This window comes from Canis aureus, chromosome 1, assembly GCF_053574225.1.
Source record: "Canis aureus isolate CA01 chromosome 1, VMU_Caureus_v.1.0, whole genome shotgun sequence".
NCBI classification, from domain to species: domain Eukaryota; kingdom Metazoa; phylum Chordata; class Mammalia; order Carnivora; family Canidae; genus Canis; species Canis aureus.
In genome coordinates this window covers 116449134-116468965 of record NC_135611.1, presented here as the reverse complement: position 1 = coordinate 116468965, position 19832 = coordinate 116449134, and the positions used below count along the sequence as shown (strand labels likewise).

The 19832-nt window shown below is 38.1% G+C and overlaps 1 protein-coding gene across 7 annotated transcripts; it reads left to right on the top strand.

Annotated features, from left to right (window-relative positions):
* Positions 1-904: 904 nt before the first annotated feature.
* On the top strand, positions 905-19799 carry LOC144319092 (uncharacterized). Of its 7 annotated transcripts, none has more exons than XM_077907011.1 (7): positions 905-987; positions 1654-1796; positions 2000-2071; positions 7805-7889; positions 9376-9502; positions 10410-10505; positions 17133-19799. In XM_077907011.1, the coding sequence occupies exons 4-7, from the start codon at positions 7881-7883 to the stop codon at positions 18485-18487; spliced, it is 1587 nt and encodes a 528-aa protein (XP_077763137.1). In that variant the 5' UTR covers positions 905-987; positions 1654-1796; positions 2000-2071; positions 7805-7880; the 3' UTR covers positions 18488-19799. The 7 variants fall into 7 exon arrangements, with proteins under 7 accessions (XP_077763137.1, XP_077763205.1, XP_077763087.1 ...); XM_077907079.1 differs by lacking the exon at positions 905-987 and adding an exon at positions 1051-1214; XM_077906961.1 differs by lacking the exon at positions 905-987 and adding an exon at positions 1295-1538.
* The last annotated feature ends 33 nt before the right edge of the window (positions 19800-19832 follow it).

The window sequence follows — 19832 nt, the reverse complement described above, 5'->3', positions numbered from 1 at the left end:
AAACGTCTATGTTGAGGTGACATACTCTAGTTTCCTTCACAGCCACCTCCCATACCCACAATCTGAGGGCACTTCAGTTATAAAAGAACAGGCCCCACATGGAGTCACTTACCCCCAGAGAGCAGACCAAGATCAACAATTTTAATTAATTAGCAATTGCAGTTTCAACCACAGAAATGGAACCTTTGAACCGTCCATCTGAAATTTCCCAATCAACTCTAAAAGGTAATCTGCAAAATAAGACTCCTGCCTCTTCCCTTCCCTCAAAAAGAAGAGTTGGCCTGAAACAACACTTTTCTTTTGCTAATCGTTTCCTTGCCCTACCATCCTGCCTGTAAAACCCTCCACTCTGTAAAACTGCTGGGAAGGTCTATTTATTAGCAGGCATGCTGCCCAACTCGCGAATAGTTCAATAAAGCCAATTAGATCTCCCGATTTACTCCGTTGACTTTCATGTTTGTTTTTTTTTAATGCCACAAAGCACAGAGACATCAGAGACCCCTAAACCTGGCATCACAGGCATCATCAATCACGCCCAGTGTTCTCGGTGGCGTCTTCTCAGTTCTGCATCCAAAGAATGGCACAGACGCGGGCAACAGCTCCAAGCAGGAAAAAACACAACCCAGTCTGCGATCCCACACTCAGGGGCTTGGGGCACCACGCCAAGCCCCTCAGAAAACGCCACGTGAACCACGACCAGGGGGACTGGGTATCAGTCAGGGTCATCACTTCAAGCCTGAATAAAGTTCCAGACAGGCTGCAAGCTCCAATCTCTCTCACGGCGCCCCTTACCCTTTCCCCTACCCTAGTCTCCAGCGGTTGCGGCTCCAAAGCTTCCCTCACCTCAGCGGACCCCAGGCTTCCCCCACGCTTCCTCCCGCCCCCACCCGCGCCTGCGCACTCGGGACAGAAACGGCAACTCCAGGGAGCTTAAACGCCTGGCGCTTGAGACCAGTGTTCGCGGCTCGAACCGAGGGCGAGGAGGGGGTAGGGGGCAGGGTGCTGGGGTAGGAGGAGGAAGGGGGCGAAGGAGGGAGGAAAGGGGCGGGGCCAAGAACCAAAAGAGGGAAGCCAGAATACACGGCTTTTGTGATTTTGGACTACGGTTCCAACAAGGGAGCAGGCTCGGATTATCCTCGGTAGCACCGACCACTCACAGACACGCTTACAGGCCTGAGGAACCCTGGCCCTGCCGGAACTCGGCTTCTCCAGCGGTCAGCCAGCCGAGGACCCTGCCCGGTTCTCCCCCACCCCCCCTTCCTGAGGAACCGAGACACTCGCTCCCGCCCCCTTTGCGCCTGCGCACTCGGGCCGCGGCAGGCCCTCTGGAAGCCCGCAGCCTTGAGGGCTGGGCGGTCCTCACAGCCCGTCGTGGCCCGAGTGTGCGGGTCGCTGCTTGTGGCCGCTGCTTTTCGGAAGGAAACGAGTGCGGGAGGGCTGGATTCTGCGGTCCGGACCGGGGGTGGGTGGAGCCTGGGACCTCGGGCTACTTCGCGATTCCTCCCGGGTGAGGGCTGGCAGCTCGAGACCCGAACCGGGTGGGTTTAAACTCGTGGGCTCTAACAGCGCGGGGCCCGGCTTGTGGGCGCGGCCTATTCGGCAACGCGAGACCCTGCGGTCCTACGCACCTTGGTCTTCTCCTTAACCACCTAGGTCAGCCCGTAGAGGGCAGTCGGAGGCGGAGCCCCAGAATAAAGGTCCCCTGCAAAACGCTGGAGCTAGATTCACGCATGGCTGGTCTCTGAGGGCCTGAGGACCCGCTAGACGCAAGAAGACGCCGTGGGCCGTCCCGCGGGGTGAGCAGTAACGGTGTCCGAACTACGGGGTCCCCAGAGCTGCGAACCCGGACCCGGGGGACTGCAGACCTGTCCCGGTTTGCCTTCGTTTCCATTTGTGCACACCTGTGATGGCTAGCGAGGGTCAGGGAGCGTGGAGGGTGGTGGGTTCTAACCGATCAAGAAAAGCCTGAGGGTGTAATGAACACTATTTGCTTCCCCAGCCCTGCCAGTCTCCAGAGAAGGCCTTTGAAGCGAAGCGAATCGCTGCTGCGCCTCGCAAAGCCAGGTTCTGTGTGAGTGTGTGTTGCTTCTTTGTTTCCGTGAAATGCATTTGATTTTCTTCCCTTGGAATGTGCTGCCTAAGAATGATCTATTCAATAGATTCAATGAATCTATTCATTCAAGGGAAATCTTAAGATTTCCCTACCTAGTTAATGGCAGGGGACCTAATTAATAGGTAAAACTCTCTAGTGTCCATTTAATGCAATTTTGCAGTTACTTAAGCGTATGGTATATATTTAATTGCTTTTTGAGCAGTTTTTCTTAAGGATTCTGATGATGGAGATAACCCTATTTGGAAGTCAACGTTCATGCTTTGTTTTCGACTGTGGTTTGTTTAGGAGTAGTTTAAGGGTTTGTTTAGATATCTTCAGTGATTCCAGAGTAGGGGTGGGGATTTTTTTCCAGGGGACTCTGTGATTGGTAATTTTTGGTACCAGCCAGATGTGGTTAGCGGTTTGGTAGCATGAGTTTGTTTGTTTGTTTGTTTTTAACTCTTATTTATTTATGATAGTCACACAGAGAGAGAGAGAGAGAGGCAGAGACACAGGCAGAGGGAGAAGCAGGCTCCATGCACCGGGAGCCCGACGTGGGATTCGATCCCGGGTCTCCAGGATCGCGCCCTGGGCCAAAGGCAGGCGCCAAACCGCTGTGCCACCCAGGGATCCCGGTAGCATGAGTTTGTTTTGTTTATTTTTGACAAATACAAAATGGTATATATTTCAGGTGTACAACATGATGTTTTTCGGTTATATATACATTGTGGAATGGAATGATTAGCACAATCAGAGTAATTACCATCCGTCACTTCATAATTATTTCTGTGTGTGGTGAGAAAACTTAAGATCTACTCTCTTGGCAAATTTCAAGTATATAATACAGAAACCTTGCTGCACATTAGGTCTTCAGAACTTACTCATCTTACGACTGAAAGTTTGTAACACTAGTTTGTTTGGGGTATGTTTTTTGGTAGACTGAAGTGTATAAGGTGTTTAAAGAATTTTGAACCTAGATGAAAGGAATTTGAATCTTGCCTGCCACTTAAATCTGAGTGCATTTGAACAGTATTTCTGGTCCCAATTTCTTCATCTCTAAATTCAGAATTACAATAGTATATAACTCATGGGGTGGTTTTTAAAATTACCTGAATTAATATTTGTAAGCTCTTAGAGGAGTACCTGGCACATTAGAGGAGTGCTTAACTAATATTAGCTATCAGTTGTAAATGATGATTCTTAGTCGTTTCCTATCCCAGGAGCGAGAATGAATGGGGGGGCATAGAGAGAAGCAGACTCCCTTCTGAGTGTCTGGAGCCCTGGGTTGGGAGAGTTGTGGAGGAACTCTATCCTAAGATCCCAAGACCATGACCTGAACCGAAATCAGATATTTAACCCACTGAGCCACCTAAGCACCACCCCCCCCCAAAGAGGGATTCTAACATGAAGTTTTTGGACTCTGTTTATGGGTTTCTAGGACAACACAAATCTAAGATTTTGTATAAGATTGTTCTATATATTTGTCAGCAGGTAGTTTGGTGGGGAGGAAGTCTATCATTTCATGATACTATCAGAGTTGTATAAGACCCAACAAGATTGATTCTTACTGGTGTGGAATAAAAGTCTGGGATAACTGGGAATGACTTTAGGGATAATCTTTTATAAAAGTAGTATTCAGCAATATGGAAATGGTTAAGTAACTCACACTCCATGTGATGGAATGTTGAGATACTAAAAATTCCGTTTATTAGGAATTTAATCATCAGAAAAATAGATACATATATAATGTAATATTGCGAAGTGTTATTATAAATAAAAATCTTTAAGAAATTGTAAAGTTACATATACATATTGAACACGATTTATAAGATACATTGCAAGGACTTAATTACTGGTGTATTCATTGGAGTCCAGGAGGGTTAAGCTCAAGTTATTGAGCAGCTGCTGTGAAATAAACATTTCTTTTTCTATCTCTTAATTGCTTCAGAAAAGCATGGTGATCCTTCACAGAAGGATCTCAGATGTTGATGAGACACAATATTCAGGAATTGGTAGGAATTATTTTTTCAGTCACATTGATTTCCTTGTTGATACCACTTACATAGGCCTATTTAATCACAATTTTCTTAATGACTGCAAGGTACCCCATTTTCCCAACTTCTTAAAAAATTCTTTTTAATGGGAATGGCTTTTTAAAACAGTATTTATAATAGAGTTAATGCAGGCTTACGAAATAATAAGTAACTAAGGGACCTAAAATGAAGAAATTAAAATTATCCATAGTCTCAATATCCAAAATAATCACTATTGATATTTATAGCATATTTTCTCAAAATATTTCTACAAGCATATGCATTTTTGCTTATGGTTTTATTTCTGAATAATGGGATAACGTTAATTAAAAATTTAAAAAAATCAAGACTTTAAAGTAGTTACTACTTTTTTTTTTTTTTTTTTTTTTAAGATTTTACTTATTTATTTATGAGAGACACACGGAGAGAGAGGCAGACAGAGGCAGAGAGAGAAGCCGGCTCCATGCAGGGAGCCCAATGCGGGACTGAATCCTGCAACCGCAGGTTCACGACCCCAGCCAAAGGCAGATGCTCAACTGATGAGCCACCCTGGTGTCCCAAAGTAGTTATTACTCTAAAAGAGATGTTCAGTGCCCTCATGGATTTTATAATCATGGATGTATGGAGAAAGGTAAAAAATCCCAACAGTTAGTTCCCTACTTGTTTGAGAAATCTTCCAAATAATTATAATTCTTAAGATAGAAATGTCATTTAAATTGAGAGACTTAATTATAATTTAAAATTAATTTTAGGGACACCTGGGTGGCTCAGAGGTTGAGCGTCTGCCTTCCAGCTCAGGGGGTGATCCTGGAGTCTCAGATTGAGTCCCTCATCAGGCTCCCTGCATGGACCCTTGCTTCTCCCTCTGCCTATGTCTCTCTCTGTGTCTCTCATGAATGAATAAATAAAATACTAAAATATAATAATAATAATAAATTAAATTAATTTTAAATGTCAGAATTGAAATGTGGATATTTCCCCCCATTTTTTGGATGTCTGTTTCACATTAATGATTTAAAGTAACTAATAAAAAATAAAATAAAATAACTAATCATATTATATATTGTTTTGTAAACTGATTTTTTTTCTTTCAGTGTATCTTGAATACTTTCTATCCTTTTTTTTTTTTTCTTTCTATTCCTTAACTGTTTTCTGGAACTAGTGTTTAGAATTTTTTTTTTAAGATTTTATTTATTTATTCATAGAGAGAGAGAGAGAGAGAGAGAGAGGCAGCGACACAGGCAGAGGGAGAAGCAGGCTCCATGCAGGGAGCCTGATGCGGGACTCAATCCCAGGTCTCCAGGACCACATCCTGGGCTGCAGGCAGCGCCAAACCACTGCACCACCGGGGCTGCCCGGAACTAGTGTTTAATGATAACTTTAGGATTCCATTTTATGGATGTTTTATAAATCATTTAAGAAGTGTGCTGTTGGGTAGTAATGTTCAAATTATGTGAGCAATTTCTTTGACAGGCTTTCTGTGTGCTATTACCCAACTTTTCACTTTATGGTCATGTAGGATTTCAGAGAGAGGAACACTTAGGAATATGACATTGACTTTTACCAGGTGGGTTACAGGTGACACTCTGAAGTGTTTGGCTGAATTTCTGAAGGATTTTTACAGTATAAAATAGACCTCTCTGCTCTTTTATGCCAAAAGTTTCATTTTCCTGATCCTTCATTTGGGTGAGAGTTTGAGAAATAAATTAATGATAATTTCCTAGAAAACTAAGATTACAAAAACCAAAGTTATTTTAATCTCAGTAAAGAGTGACTAACACTAAAAATTCAGAAGTAGTAATATCAGCATGTTAAATGTATGGAGTTTAAATATCAAAAGAAATAGCTAAGAAAGATAGGCCTCTAGATTTGGAAGCTAGGAGAAAGGATAGTAAGGATGGAATTTTGGAGTTTTTTTTTGTGATATAATACTCCTTGTAGAGCTGTTTTAAATTTGTCCAGGTATAAGTGATACAGACTTTTAGAGAACAAAATAAAGATCACCTGGGATATCATCAAGTAGAGGCAACGCAAAATTTTATTCTACCTCCATTCACAGACTGCATATACACGTATGTTTATGTGTGTGGTTTTCCTGTCAAATATACAATCACAGTACAAAACTATTTCCTTACCTACCTTCTCCTAGCAATTTCCATGACATTAAGTAAGAATTTTACCTTCCATTTTTAGTGGTTTTTTATTCTAAAAAATTATTTTTTTCAAGTTTATTTATTTTTTTTAGTAATCTTCTCACTCAACACAGGGCTTGAACTCATGACCTGGAGATTAAGAGTCACATGCCACCCACTGCGCCAGCCAGGCACCCTTATTTTTAGTTGGTTTTTAGTGCCTTTGTGTGAAGGCCAATGATTTAACCTGCTAAAGGATATTTAGGTTCTTTCTAGCTTTTTTTCCCCATCATAAACACTTTTCACACATTGTTTCATTCTTTCTATATCATACCATGAGTGTCCATTTCCCTATAACCTTAGTAATGAGAAGTATCCTTAATTTTTCAAATCTGCCAATCCAATTCCTTTAATATGCATTTCCTTAGTTACTAGTGAGTTTTAACTAATGAGTTATTTCTACTTTCCAGAGAATTAACCATGCTTAGGTTTCACAAATTCACTTTTCCCCAGCCTGGGTACCAAGAGAGATGGGTTGATAAATGAAATTGTGCAGGTAGTATTGATGATTCTGAACAGGCAAACGATGATTGATGAGCTCTGAGTTCACCCTTCCTCCAGGTTGGGATCCCAGTGTTCAAGTATAGTTTTGTCATAATAAAGACTGCTAGCATGTTCTATGCAAGTAGTTCTCAAATTGTGACATTGTGACATTAGGACCAGCAACACCAAGTATCACTTGGGAACTGCAAATTCTCAAGCCCAACCCCAAACCTCTACTGAATGCCAAACTCTAGGAGTGAGGCTCTGCAAACTGTGTTTTAATAAGCCCTCCAGGTGATTCTGATGCACACAAAGCTTGATCACCAAACTTTGTTGCCTGTTGTGATTTTATAAAATCTGAAGGGAATTTAAAAATCCTTATTTCCAGGTCACACTCCGTACTGATTAAATAAAAATGTTTGGGGGATAGGAGCCAGGCATCAGTATATTTTACAGATCTGCAGGCAATTTGAGTGTCTAGCAAAGTTTGGGAAATTCTTGTCCATAGTATTTTTTATTTTCAGGTTTAGGGAGGCCAGCCACATTCCTGAGTCTTAGAAGTTCTGGGTCAGATGATGTAACAACCACTTCTCGGATGGGAAGATGGGAATGGAGGGGGATGGAGCTGCTCCGGACAGACCTGGACAGCCCATGCTCGGGTCCATATCAACCACCGTAGGGTAGGGGATTAACTGGAAACCCACCTGCTAAAGTGCCTAGACATGAGCTTCCATGCAAGTCTCTGTCTGTCCTTGTGCAATGGATTTTCCTGTGCTTTTGAGGAGGACTTACATTTTTCTAAACTACTTTCTACCCCTCATAACTTGTCTATGTGTTGGAGTGGGGAGGAGTGTAGGAAGGGAGAGTTAGTGTAACGTTTTAAAATTTGGGAGCTCCAAAAAATTAAAAATTAAAAAATTAAAAATTAAAAAATTAAAAATTAAAAGTAAAATTTGGGAGCTCCGAGGCAATTTTGTTCTTATGGCTTCACCTTCCTCTTGCAGTTCTAGCTTCTATGGATTCTGCTTCTTCAGTAAATGAACTTTGAGGAAAACTGACCAGTTCTTCTAATCTAAAATCATGGCTCATGTAAGTTGTTTCTGTTTGAAGTACTGTAATTTTTTTCAGATTATGTGATAATTCTCATTAGGTATCCTGAAACTTCCTAACAGAGCCCCATCCAACAGCTTCTCCCATTCTAGTATGGGATGGAACCAGGCAGCCCAGTCCCCGCCCCGCCCCCCCACGTGCCTGTCTCTTCTCCACCCATGTCTCTGTGCCTGTTGACCAAATTATTTAGTGTATTGACTGCGTGTTCAGTCTTTGTTTAGAGCAGTGATAAAATAGAAATAAAGGCCCTAGAGGGAATTGTTTGATCTGAGATTCTTAGTAGTAGAGAACACTAACTAGAGTAGCAATGTACAAAAGATTATACTGTGAGCTACCTATGTAATTTAAAATTTCCTAGTAGTTGCATTTTTAAAATATAGAATTAGTGCCTTAAATGCAGTAGGCAGCATGTCAGTCTCATAAAAAGTACAGAATAATATGCAAGGCACTTAACATAATCTGGAACTTTTTTGTAGTCAGATTTTAAAAAGTAAAAAATAACACATGCAGGTAATTTTAATGTTTTCTTTACCTCAGTATAGCCATATACACACACTTGCACATATATGTAGCCCAAATGTTAGCATTTCAGAGTGTGATCAACATGGAAATTACTGAGGTATCTTACATTGTTTTCTTTCTAAAGTTTTTTATATCTGGTATGTATTTTTTAATTACAGCGCATCTAAGTTTGGACTAGCCACAATTTAAGTACTCAGTAATCACATGTGTCTAAGCCAACATATTGGACGTTGCAGCTTCAGAGATTTTGTGTAACCTAAATTCTAAATATAACTTAATATATTTAAAAATATAGAAATATCTAAATAAAATCATTTATTTATTCATGAGAGATACAGAGAGAGGCAGATGCAGAAGCAGGTGCCCTGTGGGGAGCCCAATGCAGGACTCAATCCCAGGACCCCGGGATAACGACCTGAGCCAAAGGCAGACGCTCAACCACTGAAGCACCCAGATACCCCCAAACTCCAGTTTTTAAAAATAGAGATTTTTATGGCTTATTTGGAGGAAAATAAATCCATCATTTTTTTTTTTTTTTTTTTCCTAATCGTTGAAGGAAAAGAGGTAGGAATGAAGCACATTTATTGAGAAATTTTTTAGGCCCATTGCAAGCAGTGTTCTAATGAACACTATTTCAGTTAATTGTGGAAATTCTGATTAACTATGTAACCATATCTAGAAATAAGTAAAATTAGGTATACCGTGGTACATAGGAAGTATTTTCTTTAGCAGTGGTTGGCAAACTACAGCTTGTGAGCCATATTTGTCCCTTGGCCTGTTTTTATACAGCCTTTGAGTTATTTATGCTTTGGAAGAATTGTTTAAAAAAAGAAGGGAAAGGGGAAGGATATGAAACAGACCGTATGTGGCATGCAAAGCTTAAATATTGGCCCTTTAGAGAAATAAATAATTTTAGAAATAATACATGGGTTTGTCATTTCAGCATTTGGTGATGTTCAGAGATGTGGCTGTAGACTTTTCTCAAGAAGAATGGGAATGTCTGAACTCATATCAGAGGAATTTGTACAGAGATGTGATATTAGAGAACTATAGCAACTTGGTGTCTGTGGGTAAGCTTATCTGTGTCATATAATTTGGAAATTCACAGGACTGAATTTCACTACTGTCTTTCTAGAAACTAGCTGAATATCTGCTTTGTAGTTGAGAGTAGGCACCTTGAGCTATTAAGCAGTTAAATAGCACCTTTAACTTCTCCCATAATCCAGTGACCTTATGTCTTTCTGTGCCTTTTCTATAATTGCTCCCCTTTAATGACAACTGGATATAAATCCTCAGACACTCACAGCAAAACCATTGTCAAAGAAATCTAGTTTCTTATTGCTAGAGATGGTCTATTATCTGTTAATTCACCTGCAATGTGAGTAGGAAGACTAGAGGTGTCTGCCTCCCCCTATGTATCTATTTAAAAAGCTTATACAATGTATATGTAGCTGAGTTGAATCAACAGTTTGTTAAAAATCAGGTGGACACATTCAATTTACCACAGTAGACATATTACCTTTTAATTATTTTCCTTTTAGCAAAATAGCAAAAATACTTAATAAAAGTACCTAATAAGTATAGAGTTTACTATGTACTAAGCACTCATTCAAGCACTTTACATTTATTAAATCAAATCTCACAACAGTTCAGTGGGTAGACATAATACCTCCTTTTCACAACTGAGAGAACTAAGGCCATAGAGACCCAGGTAGCAGAGGTGGAATTTGAAACCAGTGTTCTCAAATCATTACTTCCTCAAAAAAACCCTAAAATTCATTACTTCCTCCCAAGAGACAGACTCTGTATGAGTTTAAATTACAATAAGATAATGTTCCTACTTTTCCGTTCTTGTTATGCCTTGTGATTGTGAAGTAACACTAATATGAATGTTTTTCAGTCCTGTTACTTTTCTTTGTTCTGCAGGCTCGATCAAGCTCATTCTTTCTTTATTATGTACCATTATGTTTTTTCAAGCAGGATGCTCCATTTCTAAGCCAGATGTGATTACCCTACTAGAGCAAGGGAAAGAACCATGGATGGTTGTGAGGGATGAGAGAAGAAGGAGCCTAGGTGAGTAAGTGCCAATTAGGCAGATATGTGGTTATGGCATGGCACAGCCTGCTGGTTGGGAAGGAAACACACCCCATAGATGTTGCTAATGAAGAGAAGACCTGAAACCTGGGAAGAAAACATAGATCTCAGCAAGAGCCAGCAAAGAAATTTTATCTGTACTTCCACTTACCACTTGTTTCTTCACTCTCAAATTTCCCTGTCATTTCAGTGGAGGAAAAGTTTCTTCCATAATGACAGCTATTTTACTTGGATCTAATTCATTTCTGGTTCATGTTCAGTATATATATTTCTTCATTGCTCTCTTCTCATGAAGTTTGCATTGTAGTAGAGAAGTCATACAATACACAAACAAATGGATTACCAAATACCATGAAGTGATTAACTTCCGAAGAAATGTAAGTAGAGTAAAAATATGGAGAGTTTGGGCAGCCCAGGTGGCTCAGCGGTTTAGTGCCACCTTCAGCCCAGGGTGTGATCCTGGAGTCCCATGTTGGGCTCCCTGCATGGAGCCCGCTTCTCCCTCTGCCTGTGTCTCTGTGTCTCTCATAAATAAATAAAATATTTTTTAAAAATATGGAGAATTATGATGGATGAATGGGGTAACTTTAAACAGGGTGGTCAGAGAAGAGGAACCAGTGGTAAGAGGTTTCATCTGGTCAAAGATGGAACCATTTGAATATCTATACACATAACTGCACACACACATTATAACATAAAATATGCTTAATTCCATAAATTCTTAGTGATACTAATAGCAAATTGTTCACCATTGGAAACTACTAGGGATTTAAGTTATTTGGGAAATATAAAGGAGAAGTATTCTTTTTTTAAAAGAACTGTACCAATATTAGATAAAGAGATGGTTTTCTTTTTTTGTTTTGTTTTGTTTTGGTTAAAGATTTTATTTATATGAGAGACATAGATAGTGACCAAGATAGCACAAGCAGGGAGGAGAAGGAAAAGCAGGCTTCCTGCTGGGTAGGAAGCCTGATGCGGGGGCTCCATCCCAGGACCCTGGGACCATGACCTGAGCCAAAGGCAGACACTCAACCGACTGAACCACTCAGATGCCCCTAGAGGTTTTCTTAATAAAAGTATTCAGTGAATAAATGAAAGATGACAGAATTAGAATATTATCATTTTGGAACCCATAATGAACAATTGGATCTGGGCATTAAACAACAGTTCTGATAAAATCACAGAAATAGAAACAATCAGACATCATTCTTCTAATGAGAGGATACAGTATCACCTATGAAGTGACTCTGAATAAAATTGGTCCAAAGACTGATGAGGTTTCTAAAGCCAACTACAATTTATAAGAAGAAGATAGAGGAACATGTTCTATTGCACCTTGGGAATTAGCAAAATTAAGAAATGGGCAATGCTATAGGGTCAAAAGACAAGTTTCTTCAACAAATAACTTACAAGGGAAATATAAAGAAAGCAGGAAAACCTAGAAATTAAAAGACTTGTAAAATACCTATCAACCAGTTGTACTCTATGTACTTTTTTTGGGATCAATTTGCTATTTTTAAATTATTTAAAATCTTACATTTGAGACATAAATGTGAAATGTGAACACTGATATTTGATAATCTTAGAGAATTACTGTACATTTTTTTAAGTTTGGATAATGGTATGATAAATCCTGTAGGTAAAAAAAAAGTAGTATATGGGATTTGCTTTAAATAATGTGAGAAGAGTAAATTGGGTTGTACATAGGCCTTGATTGGGCACAAGTTGGTGATTGTTGAAGCTGGGTCATAGATGCATGGATATTCATTATCTAATTTTGTGTATTTTAGAGATACTCTGTAGTAAAGTTTTATTTTAAAGTTATTGAGAGATCAAAAGAAAATGAGAGGTGAGAGGGTGATGAAAATAAGTATATCCAAGTCTTTGGAGGAATTCTGTCATAAAATCAGACACATGAGATACAGGAAATGTCTTTTAAGATGTGATCTATTAGAACATATTTATATGTTGAAGAGGATGATTTCAAAGAGAGGAAAATTGATGGTGTAGTGATATAGGATAATTTTTGTAAGGAATGGCCTTCAGTAGATGGGAAGGAGTAGGAGCCAATTTATGGAGAAAACCCATGCATATGACAAGGATATGGACACAGGTTGGTTGAATACTATGAAGGGGAGAATACATATATTTCTTTTAATTGCTTCTGATTTCTTGTTGAAATAAACAGTAAGGTTATGAGCAGAATGTGAGGATTATTTAGTGTTTTCCTGGAACATGGATTATTCAGTATTTGATCTGTATTGATTCTCAGGAGTACAACTCTGTGGTCATAGGATTTTAATATTTCCAGATGTCTTACTACAATAACTCTGGTGTTAATGTGATTAAAACTGCCTCTGTCATAAATCTATCCCATATCATCTTGTATCAACAAAAGAAAAAAGGTGGTTAAAGACATCTTGCCTTAGGAAACGAATCAGTTTTATGACCAGGTAATATGCTCCTCATTGTCTTTTTAAACAATTTTATTTATGTTTTATTTTTCAAGTTTTTATTTATTTATTTTTTAATTTTTATTTATTTATGATAGTCACAGAGAGAGAGAGAGAGAGGCACAGAGACACAGGCAGAGGGAGAAGCAGGCTCCATGCACCGGGAGCCTGACGTGGGACTCGATCCCGGGTCTCCAGGATCGCGCCCTGGGCCAAAGGCAGGCGCCAAACCGCTGCGCCACCCAGGGATCCCCCTCATTGTCTTTTTAATTAAAGCTGATACTCTGCAAATGGAAATAACGTTTCTCCTTTTATATTGGTCTAATATTTTGTTTTCACATTAGCATTGTTTACTAAAGTTCTTGATTCAGTAGAATACAAACTAGTGTTTGGTGTATTAATTTTAAATGGTTAAATATTTTATAAATATTTAAAAAGTTGTGACATTAACATTTTTTAAAAAATTTATTTATTCATGATAGTCACACACAGAGAGAGAGAGAGAGAGGCAGAGACACAGGCAGAGGGAGAAGCAGGCTCCATGCACCGGGAGCCCAATGTGGGACTCGATCCCGGGTCTCCAGGATCGCGCCCTGGGCCAAAGGCAGGCGCCAAACCGCTGCGCCACCCAGGGATCCCAACATTTTTTACTATAGGCTAATCTTTTGATATTTAGTTCAGCCTTTTGTTTCATTATAGGACTAGCTGATTGTTTCTTGATTAGATCACACAAATAATGCGAAGCCTGTTATTTCTAGTTTCAGTTTGTTTAAAGTAGAGCAGGAACCTGAAGTATTCAACTTTGTTTTTATAGAAATGATTGTCTTAGTTGCTTGCAGGGATAAAAACTGGCATAAACAAGTTTGGGAACAAATATGGCTGATGCTTTGTTTACAGAAAGCATAAGATTACAGCTCAGGGTTCATGCTGTAGTCTCCTAAGTGAGAATGTTCAACATGCCAAAGTTTTTTTTTTTTTTTTTTTTTTAAGATTTTATTTATTTGAAAGAGGGAATGAGAAAGCGCAAGCAGGGGAGAGAGGCAGAGGGAAAGGGAGAAGCAGTTTCCTCACAGAGCAGGTGGCCCTAATGTGGGACTTGATCTCAGGAACCTGAGGTCATGTTCTGAGCCAAAGGCAGATGCTTAACTGACTGATCCACCCAGGTGCCCCGTCAACATGCCAAGGTCTTAATCTGGCATATCTTTTAAGGGATGGGGCATTATGACAGTTGCAGGTTCATTATATCCACATTAGGAATGCTTTGTTTTGTAATGAAAACCTTTAAGTTTTATAGGATGAGTTTTTTTATTTTTTAAAGATTTTATTTTTAAGTAATCTCTGTACCCAATGTGGGGCTCAGACTTACAACCCTGAGGTTAAGAGTCACATGTTCCATGAACTGAGCCAGACAGGTGCTCTATAGGATGAGTTTTATAACTTGTTCTACTTTGTGGGATGTGTGTGTGTGTGTGTGTGTGTGTATGAATATGGACGTTTTATCTTAATTTTTTGTATTTTTTGCATTGTCTGCTCATCACCTTTATTACTGGTGATAATTTGTATGAGTGTTTATGCTATCAACACTTTCTCATTTTTCTTACAAGTGTTTCAACCTTATTTTTATTTTGACTATGACTTTCCTTTTTTCTGTTTTTTTTTAATGACTTTTTAGTTTACAAGTAAATCCTTTGAAATTATCATCTTCTATAACCTTTGTCATACCTTTATAGCTGCCTACTTATTTACTACCATTATAATTTAGCTAATTATAGGTCATTTGATATATCATTTCTATCTTATTTATCGTAAACCTTAAATTGACTTTTTTCCTAAAGGTCCTTACAAAGTTGCCAGTTTTTTATTGCTTTCTTGGGTAGGGAAATGGAGACAGAGAGAAAAGGGAAGAGAGAGGAAAAAAGAGAAAGAGAAAGTGGGAGGAAGGAGGGAAATAATGGGAGAAGGAGAAAGGAAGACACACAGATTTCATAGTGACATTTTCTATAATATTCATTTATCTCTCTGCTCATATTTTTTAATGTTTTTAGTATATACTTTTTATAAAATTAAAAAATTGTTTTTAGAGAGAGGGCAAATGCCTGTGAGTATGGTGGGGAGGTCCAGAGGGAGAGAGAGAATCCCTTTTTTTTTTTTAAGGATTTAATTTATTTATTCATAAGAGACACACAGAGAGAGTCAGAGACATAGGCAGAGGGAGAAGCAGGCTCCCTGTAGGACCCCAATGTGGGACTTGATCCCAGGATCTGGGATCATGCCCTGAGCCAAAGGCAGACACTCAACCACTGAGCCACCCATGTGTCCTGGAGAGAATCTTAAGCAAGCTCCATGTTCAGTGCAGAGCCCAATGCAGGGCTCAATCTCATGACCCTGAGCTTATGACCTAAGCTGAAATCAAGAGTTGAATGCTTAACTAACTGAACCACTCAGATACTCTAGTATATCCGTTTCTAAACAAATTTATTGGAACATAAATATATACCAAAAAATCTGAAGCCATAAGTAAACAGCTTACTGAATTTTCACAAAATAATCACATCCATCTGACTAGCACAGAAATAGAGGTTTGCTAGATTATTAGAAGCTCCCTCCTAACTCTTTCTAGTCTTTCCTCCCTACCAAAATTAACCACTATCCTGACTTAACAACTCTATATTTACTTTTTTTTTGAACTTTATAAAAATGGAACCACACAGTATATCTTCATTTATGTTTGCCTTTGTTTACTCACCATTATGTTTATGAGATTGATCTGTGCTGTTGCATGTACTTGTAGATTATTCATTGTCATTGCTATACAGTATTATATCATGTCAATATATTTTAATTTTCATAGCAATTCAGATGAACATTTGGATTCTTTCCAGTTTGAAATATTCAAAATGATGTTCCTATATTATAGCCTCTTAAATTAGCATTTTATTTTTGAGAAGTAGTGAAGTCTTATTGCAAAATTTTTGAGAAAATATACATTTCTTTGCTCAGATTTTTATTAGCTTGTTACTATGGCATAAACTCATTCTTATGCCTGAAAAATCACTAAAATACTCTCTAGGTAGAACCTAAATGGCATTCGCTTTGAGGACTTCAGGGAGAATATAGGAGAGAGTATGAAGGAACAAAACAGGTTGAGTCTTTGTAATGTAGATGGGTATAGCTATATAAACTGAAATAGAGATAATATGTAGAACCTCTCATTACCTTGTGAAAACAGGGAGAGTTTACTCATGACTATGCAAAGTAGAAAATGAACTGTAGTGGAGATATCTAAGTGAAAGTAGACAATGGAAAAGATGATCAGATGTAAAGAAATCACCATTTTTCACTTATATATTTGACTGAGATAGCTTAGAGGTGTTTTTGTTTCCCATCTCTATAGGAAATGATAAAAAATACATAATCAGTGTAATAAGGTATAAGATTAGTGGCAAAAGAACATATGCAATAACTGTTAGCTAATTTTGAGAATTTAATAATTAGTAATTACTGTATGCTATGGGTTTGTTACTCAGTGATAAATCAAAGGTTGTTTCTGCCCTTGGAAAGGTTTGAGGTAAGAAAATAGAATTTTTTAAATGGTAAAATTTATTAATATGTATGTAACAACAAAATTGAAAGCGTTAAGAAACAAGGAACAAATTACTGGGCTAGGAAGTAAAGGATGTAAATTAGATGAAGTCAGCATGGGTCTGATATTTAACATGGCACCTAAAATATGAAAGGTACCCAACTATGTAGAGATTGCAAGTTGGCTGTTCTAGGAGATTTAATAGCCAGTGAAAAGGTCAAAGAAGTGGAGAAATAATGACATATTCAAGGAACTGAAAGGAGACAAATGGGTAGGAATATAGGGAACAAAGGAGACAATGACTTGAGATGATATGGTAAACAAAGGTCATTTTATTCATGGTAAGGTGTTTGTACATTATTCTAATTAAAAGGAGTAATCCTTAAAAAATCTAAGTAAAAATTCTCAAACTTTGATCTGCCTCCAAATACATGATTACTTTAGAGATTTTTAGCTCATTTACTTCAACTGAGCTTTATTTTCTATTGTTTTTTTTTCTATTATAAAGGTTTTGCTTGTTTACTTTTTTAAGAATAAGAAATAGCATGTATTTATCTTGTTTTCTTTCAGATTTAGAGTCCAGATATGACACTAAAATGTTATTTCAAGAAAAGGATCTTTATGAAATGAATTTATCTCCATGGGAGATCATGGGAAGAATTAGAAGTTGTGGCCTTGAAGACTCCTTTATCAGAAAAGATTATAAGTATAAGAAGTTTGAGGGACAAGAAGGTCCTCAAGAGGGCTATTTCAGGCAAGTGAAAAAACTGCCCACTTACAGAAAACTCCCATCTCTTACTCTGTATCAGAGAATTCATAATAGAGAGAAACCCTATGAATGTGGGGACTGTGGGAAGGCCTTTAGAGTACGCCAACAACTTACTTTCCATCAGAGGATCCACACTGGTGAAAAACCCTATGAATGCAAAGAATGTGGAAAAGCCTTTAGACAGTGTGCCCACCTTAGTCGACATCAGAGAATTCATACTTCTGACAAACTCCTTGAATGTAAAAAGTGTGGAAAGATCTTTACATGTGGTGCAGATCTTCGAGTACATCAGAGAACGCATATTGGTGAGAAGCCCTATGAATGTAAGGAATGTGGGAAGGCCTTCAGAGTACGAGGACAACTTAATCTCCATCAAAGGATTCATACTGGTGAAAAACCCTATGAATGTAAAGAATGTGGGAAGACCTTTAGACAGTATGCACACCTTACACGACATCAGAGACTTAATATTGCTGAGAAATGCTATGAATGTAAGGACTGTGGGCAGGCTTTCTTGTGTAGTACAGGCCTTAGAGTGCATCACAAGCTTCATACTGGTGAAAAGCCCTATGAATGTAAGGAATGTGGAAAGGCCTTCAGAGTGCGGCAACAGCTCACTCTCCATCAGAGAATTCATACTGGTGAGAAACCCTATGATTGTAAAGAATGTGGGAAGACCTTTAGTCGTGGCTATCACCTGACTCTTCATCAAAGAATTCACACTGGTGAGAAACCTTATGAATGTAAGGAATGTCAGAAGTTCTTTCGTCGTTACTCAGAACTTATTTCACATCAGGGTATTCATATTGGAGAGAAACCCTATGATTGTAAGGAATGTGGGAAGACCTTTAGACTGTTCTCACAACTTACTCAACATCAGAGTATTCATTTTGGTGAGAAACCTTATAAATGTAAGGAATGTGAGAAGACTTTTAGACTGCTGTCACAACTTACTCAGCATCAGAGTATTCATACTGGTGAGAAACCCTATGACTGTAAGGAATGTGGAAAAGCCTTTAGACTTCATTCATCACTTATTCAACATCAGAGGATTCATTCTGGTGAAAAGCCATACAAATGTAAGGAATGTAAAAAGGCATTTAGACAACATTCCCATCTTACCTACCATCAGCGAATTCATAATGTAACTAAATAATTATGGAAAGCCTTCCACTTTGAATTTTGTGTTAAAGGGCATTAGAAAATAAATTCTAGGGGAAGTTTTTAAATAAAGGAATCCCTTTTGTTTCATGCTTAAAACTAAGCTAAATAAGATCTTATTTGAAGGAAAGGATATATTAATTTCATGAATTTATAGAGACCTTTACTCAGCATTAAAAACCATGTTAAACTTAAGGAAATTTGTTCCAGAAAGAAACTCTTAAAGGAGTGAACATAGAAGAGCTTTTGATCATATGTATTTTATCAATTCTATTCTTCCCAACTGTATAATATACCCATGGAGGTTGTGAGGGCACTGTCTCATTTCAAAAATTGATAATTGAAAAGAAAGTCATTTAGCCTCCATTTCTTCTTAAACTGTATTTTAGGGCAACTAGAAGTTGATGAGCTGAAGTTTTTTATTACAGGGTTTTGCAGCCCATAATGAAATAATGGATCTAGGCACAATTCTCAGTAGAGGTTAAGATCAGTAGGTGCCCACTGATTGATTTTAATCTCATTAAAAATAGGATAAAACACTTTGTGCCGCCGTAATGAGTTACAATAAGACATACGCATCTTGCCAAAAAATATTGAACCTGAATCTCAGGATCAAGATCTAACTCCCACTCTAAAGAAAATTCGGGAAACAGAAGAACATGACACATGAAGAAGCAATTAAACTAATCTAAAATGTGGGTAATTCTACAAGAGGAATGACCTGGCTTCTCAAACAATAAAAGGGCATTGAAAAAAGGGAGGTGGAACTCTGAGATACTAAGAGTCTGGAGAAATGTAGACCAATCAAATGCAATGCATTAGATCACAAGCTGAACAAACGTAAAAAGGACATTTTTATGACAATTGGGGAAATGGGAATATTGATGGTATTAGATAATATTAAAAATTATGTTTTTTGTTAGGTGTGATAATAGCATTGTGGTTATGTAAAAATGTTAGAGGTTAAGTTTATACACAAGATGATATGATGTCTGGAACTTTTTAAAAATGCTCATACAAAAGAAAAGTAAGGATGGATAACTTGTTTGTCAAAGTGATAGTAAGATGAGTGTTGGGTACATGGTTTTTGTTTATTTTGTTTTTGTTATTTTCTCTACTTTTATGTATTTTAGTTTTTCCATAATATTTTAAAGATAAAATTAGCTATGGAATTATAACCTTTGAAGTAAATGACTTTTTAAAAGATTACATATCAAAATTTGTGGATGTTGTCAAGGCTCTGCACACTGGGATAACAAATATGCTCTACCATATTTGGGAAATAAAAATCGAGTGTCTGACTTTTATCTATATCCCCTCTTGCTACCTCTGTTATCATG

Coding starts and splice junctions, on each gene's coding strand:
- LOC144319092 (XM_077907011.1), top strand. Junction 9,503..10,409: donor TAGCAACTTGGTGTCTGTGG/GTAAGCTTATCT, acceptor TGTTTTTTCAAG/CAGGATGCTCCATTTCTAAG. Junction 10,506..17,132: donor TGAGAGAAGAAGGAGCCTAG/GTGAGTAAGTGC, acceptor GTTTTCTTTCAG/ATTTAGAGTCCAGATATGAC.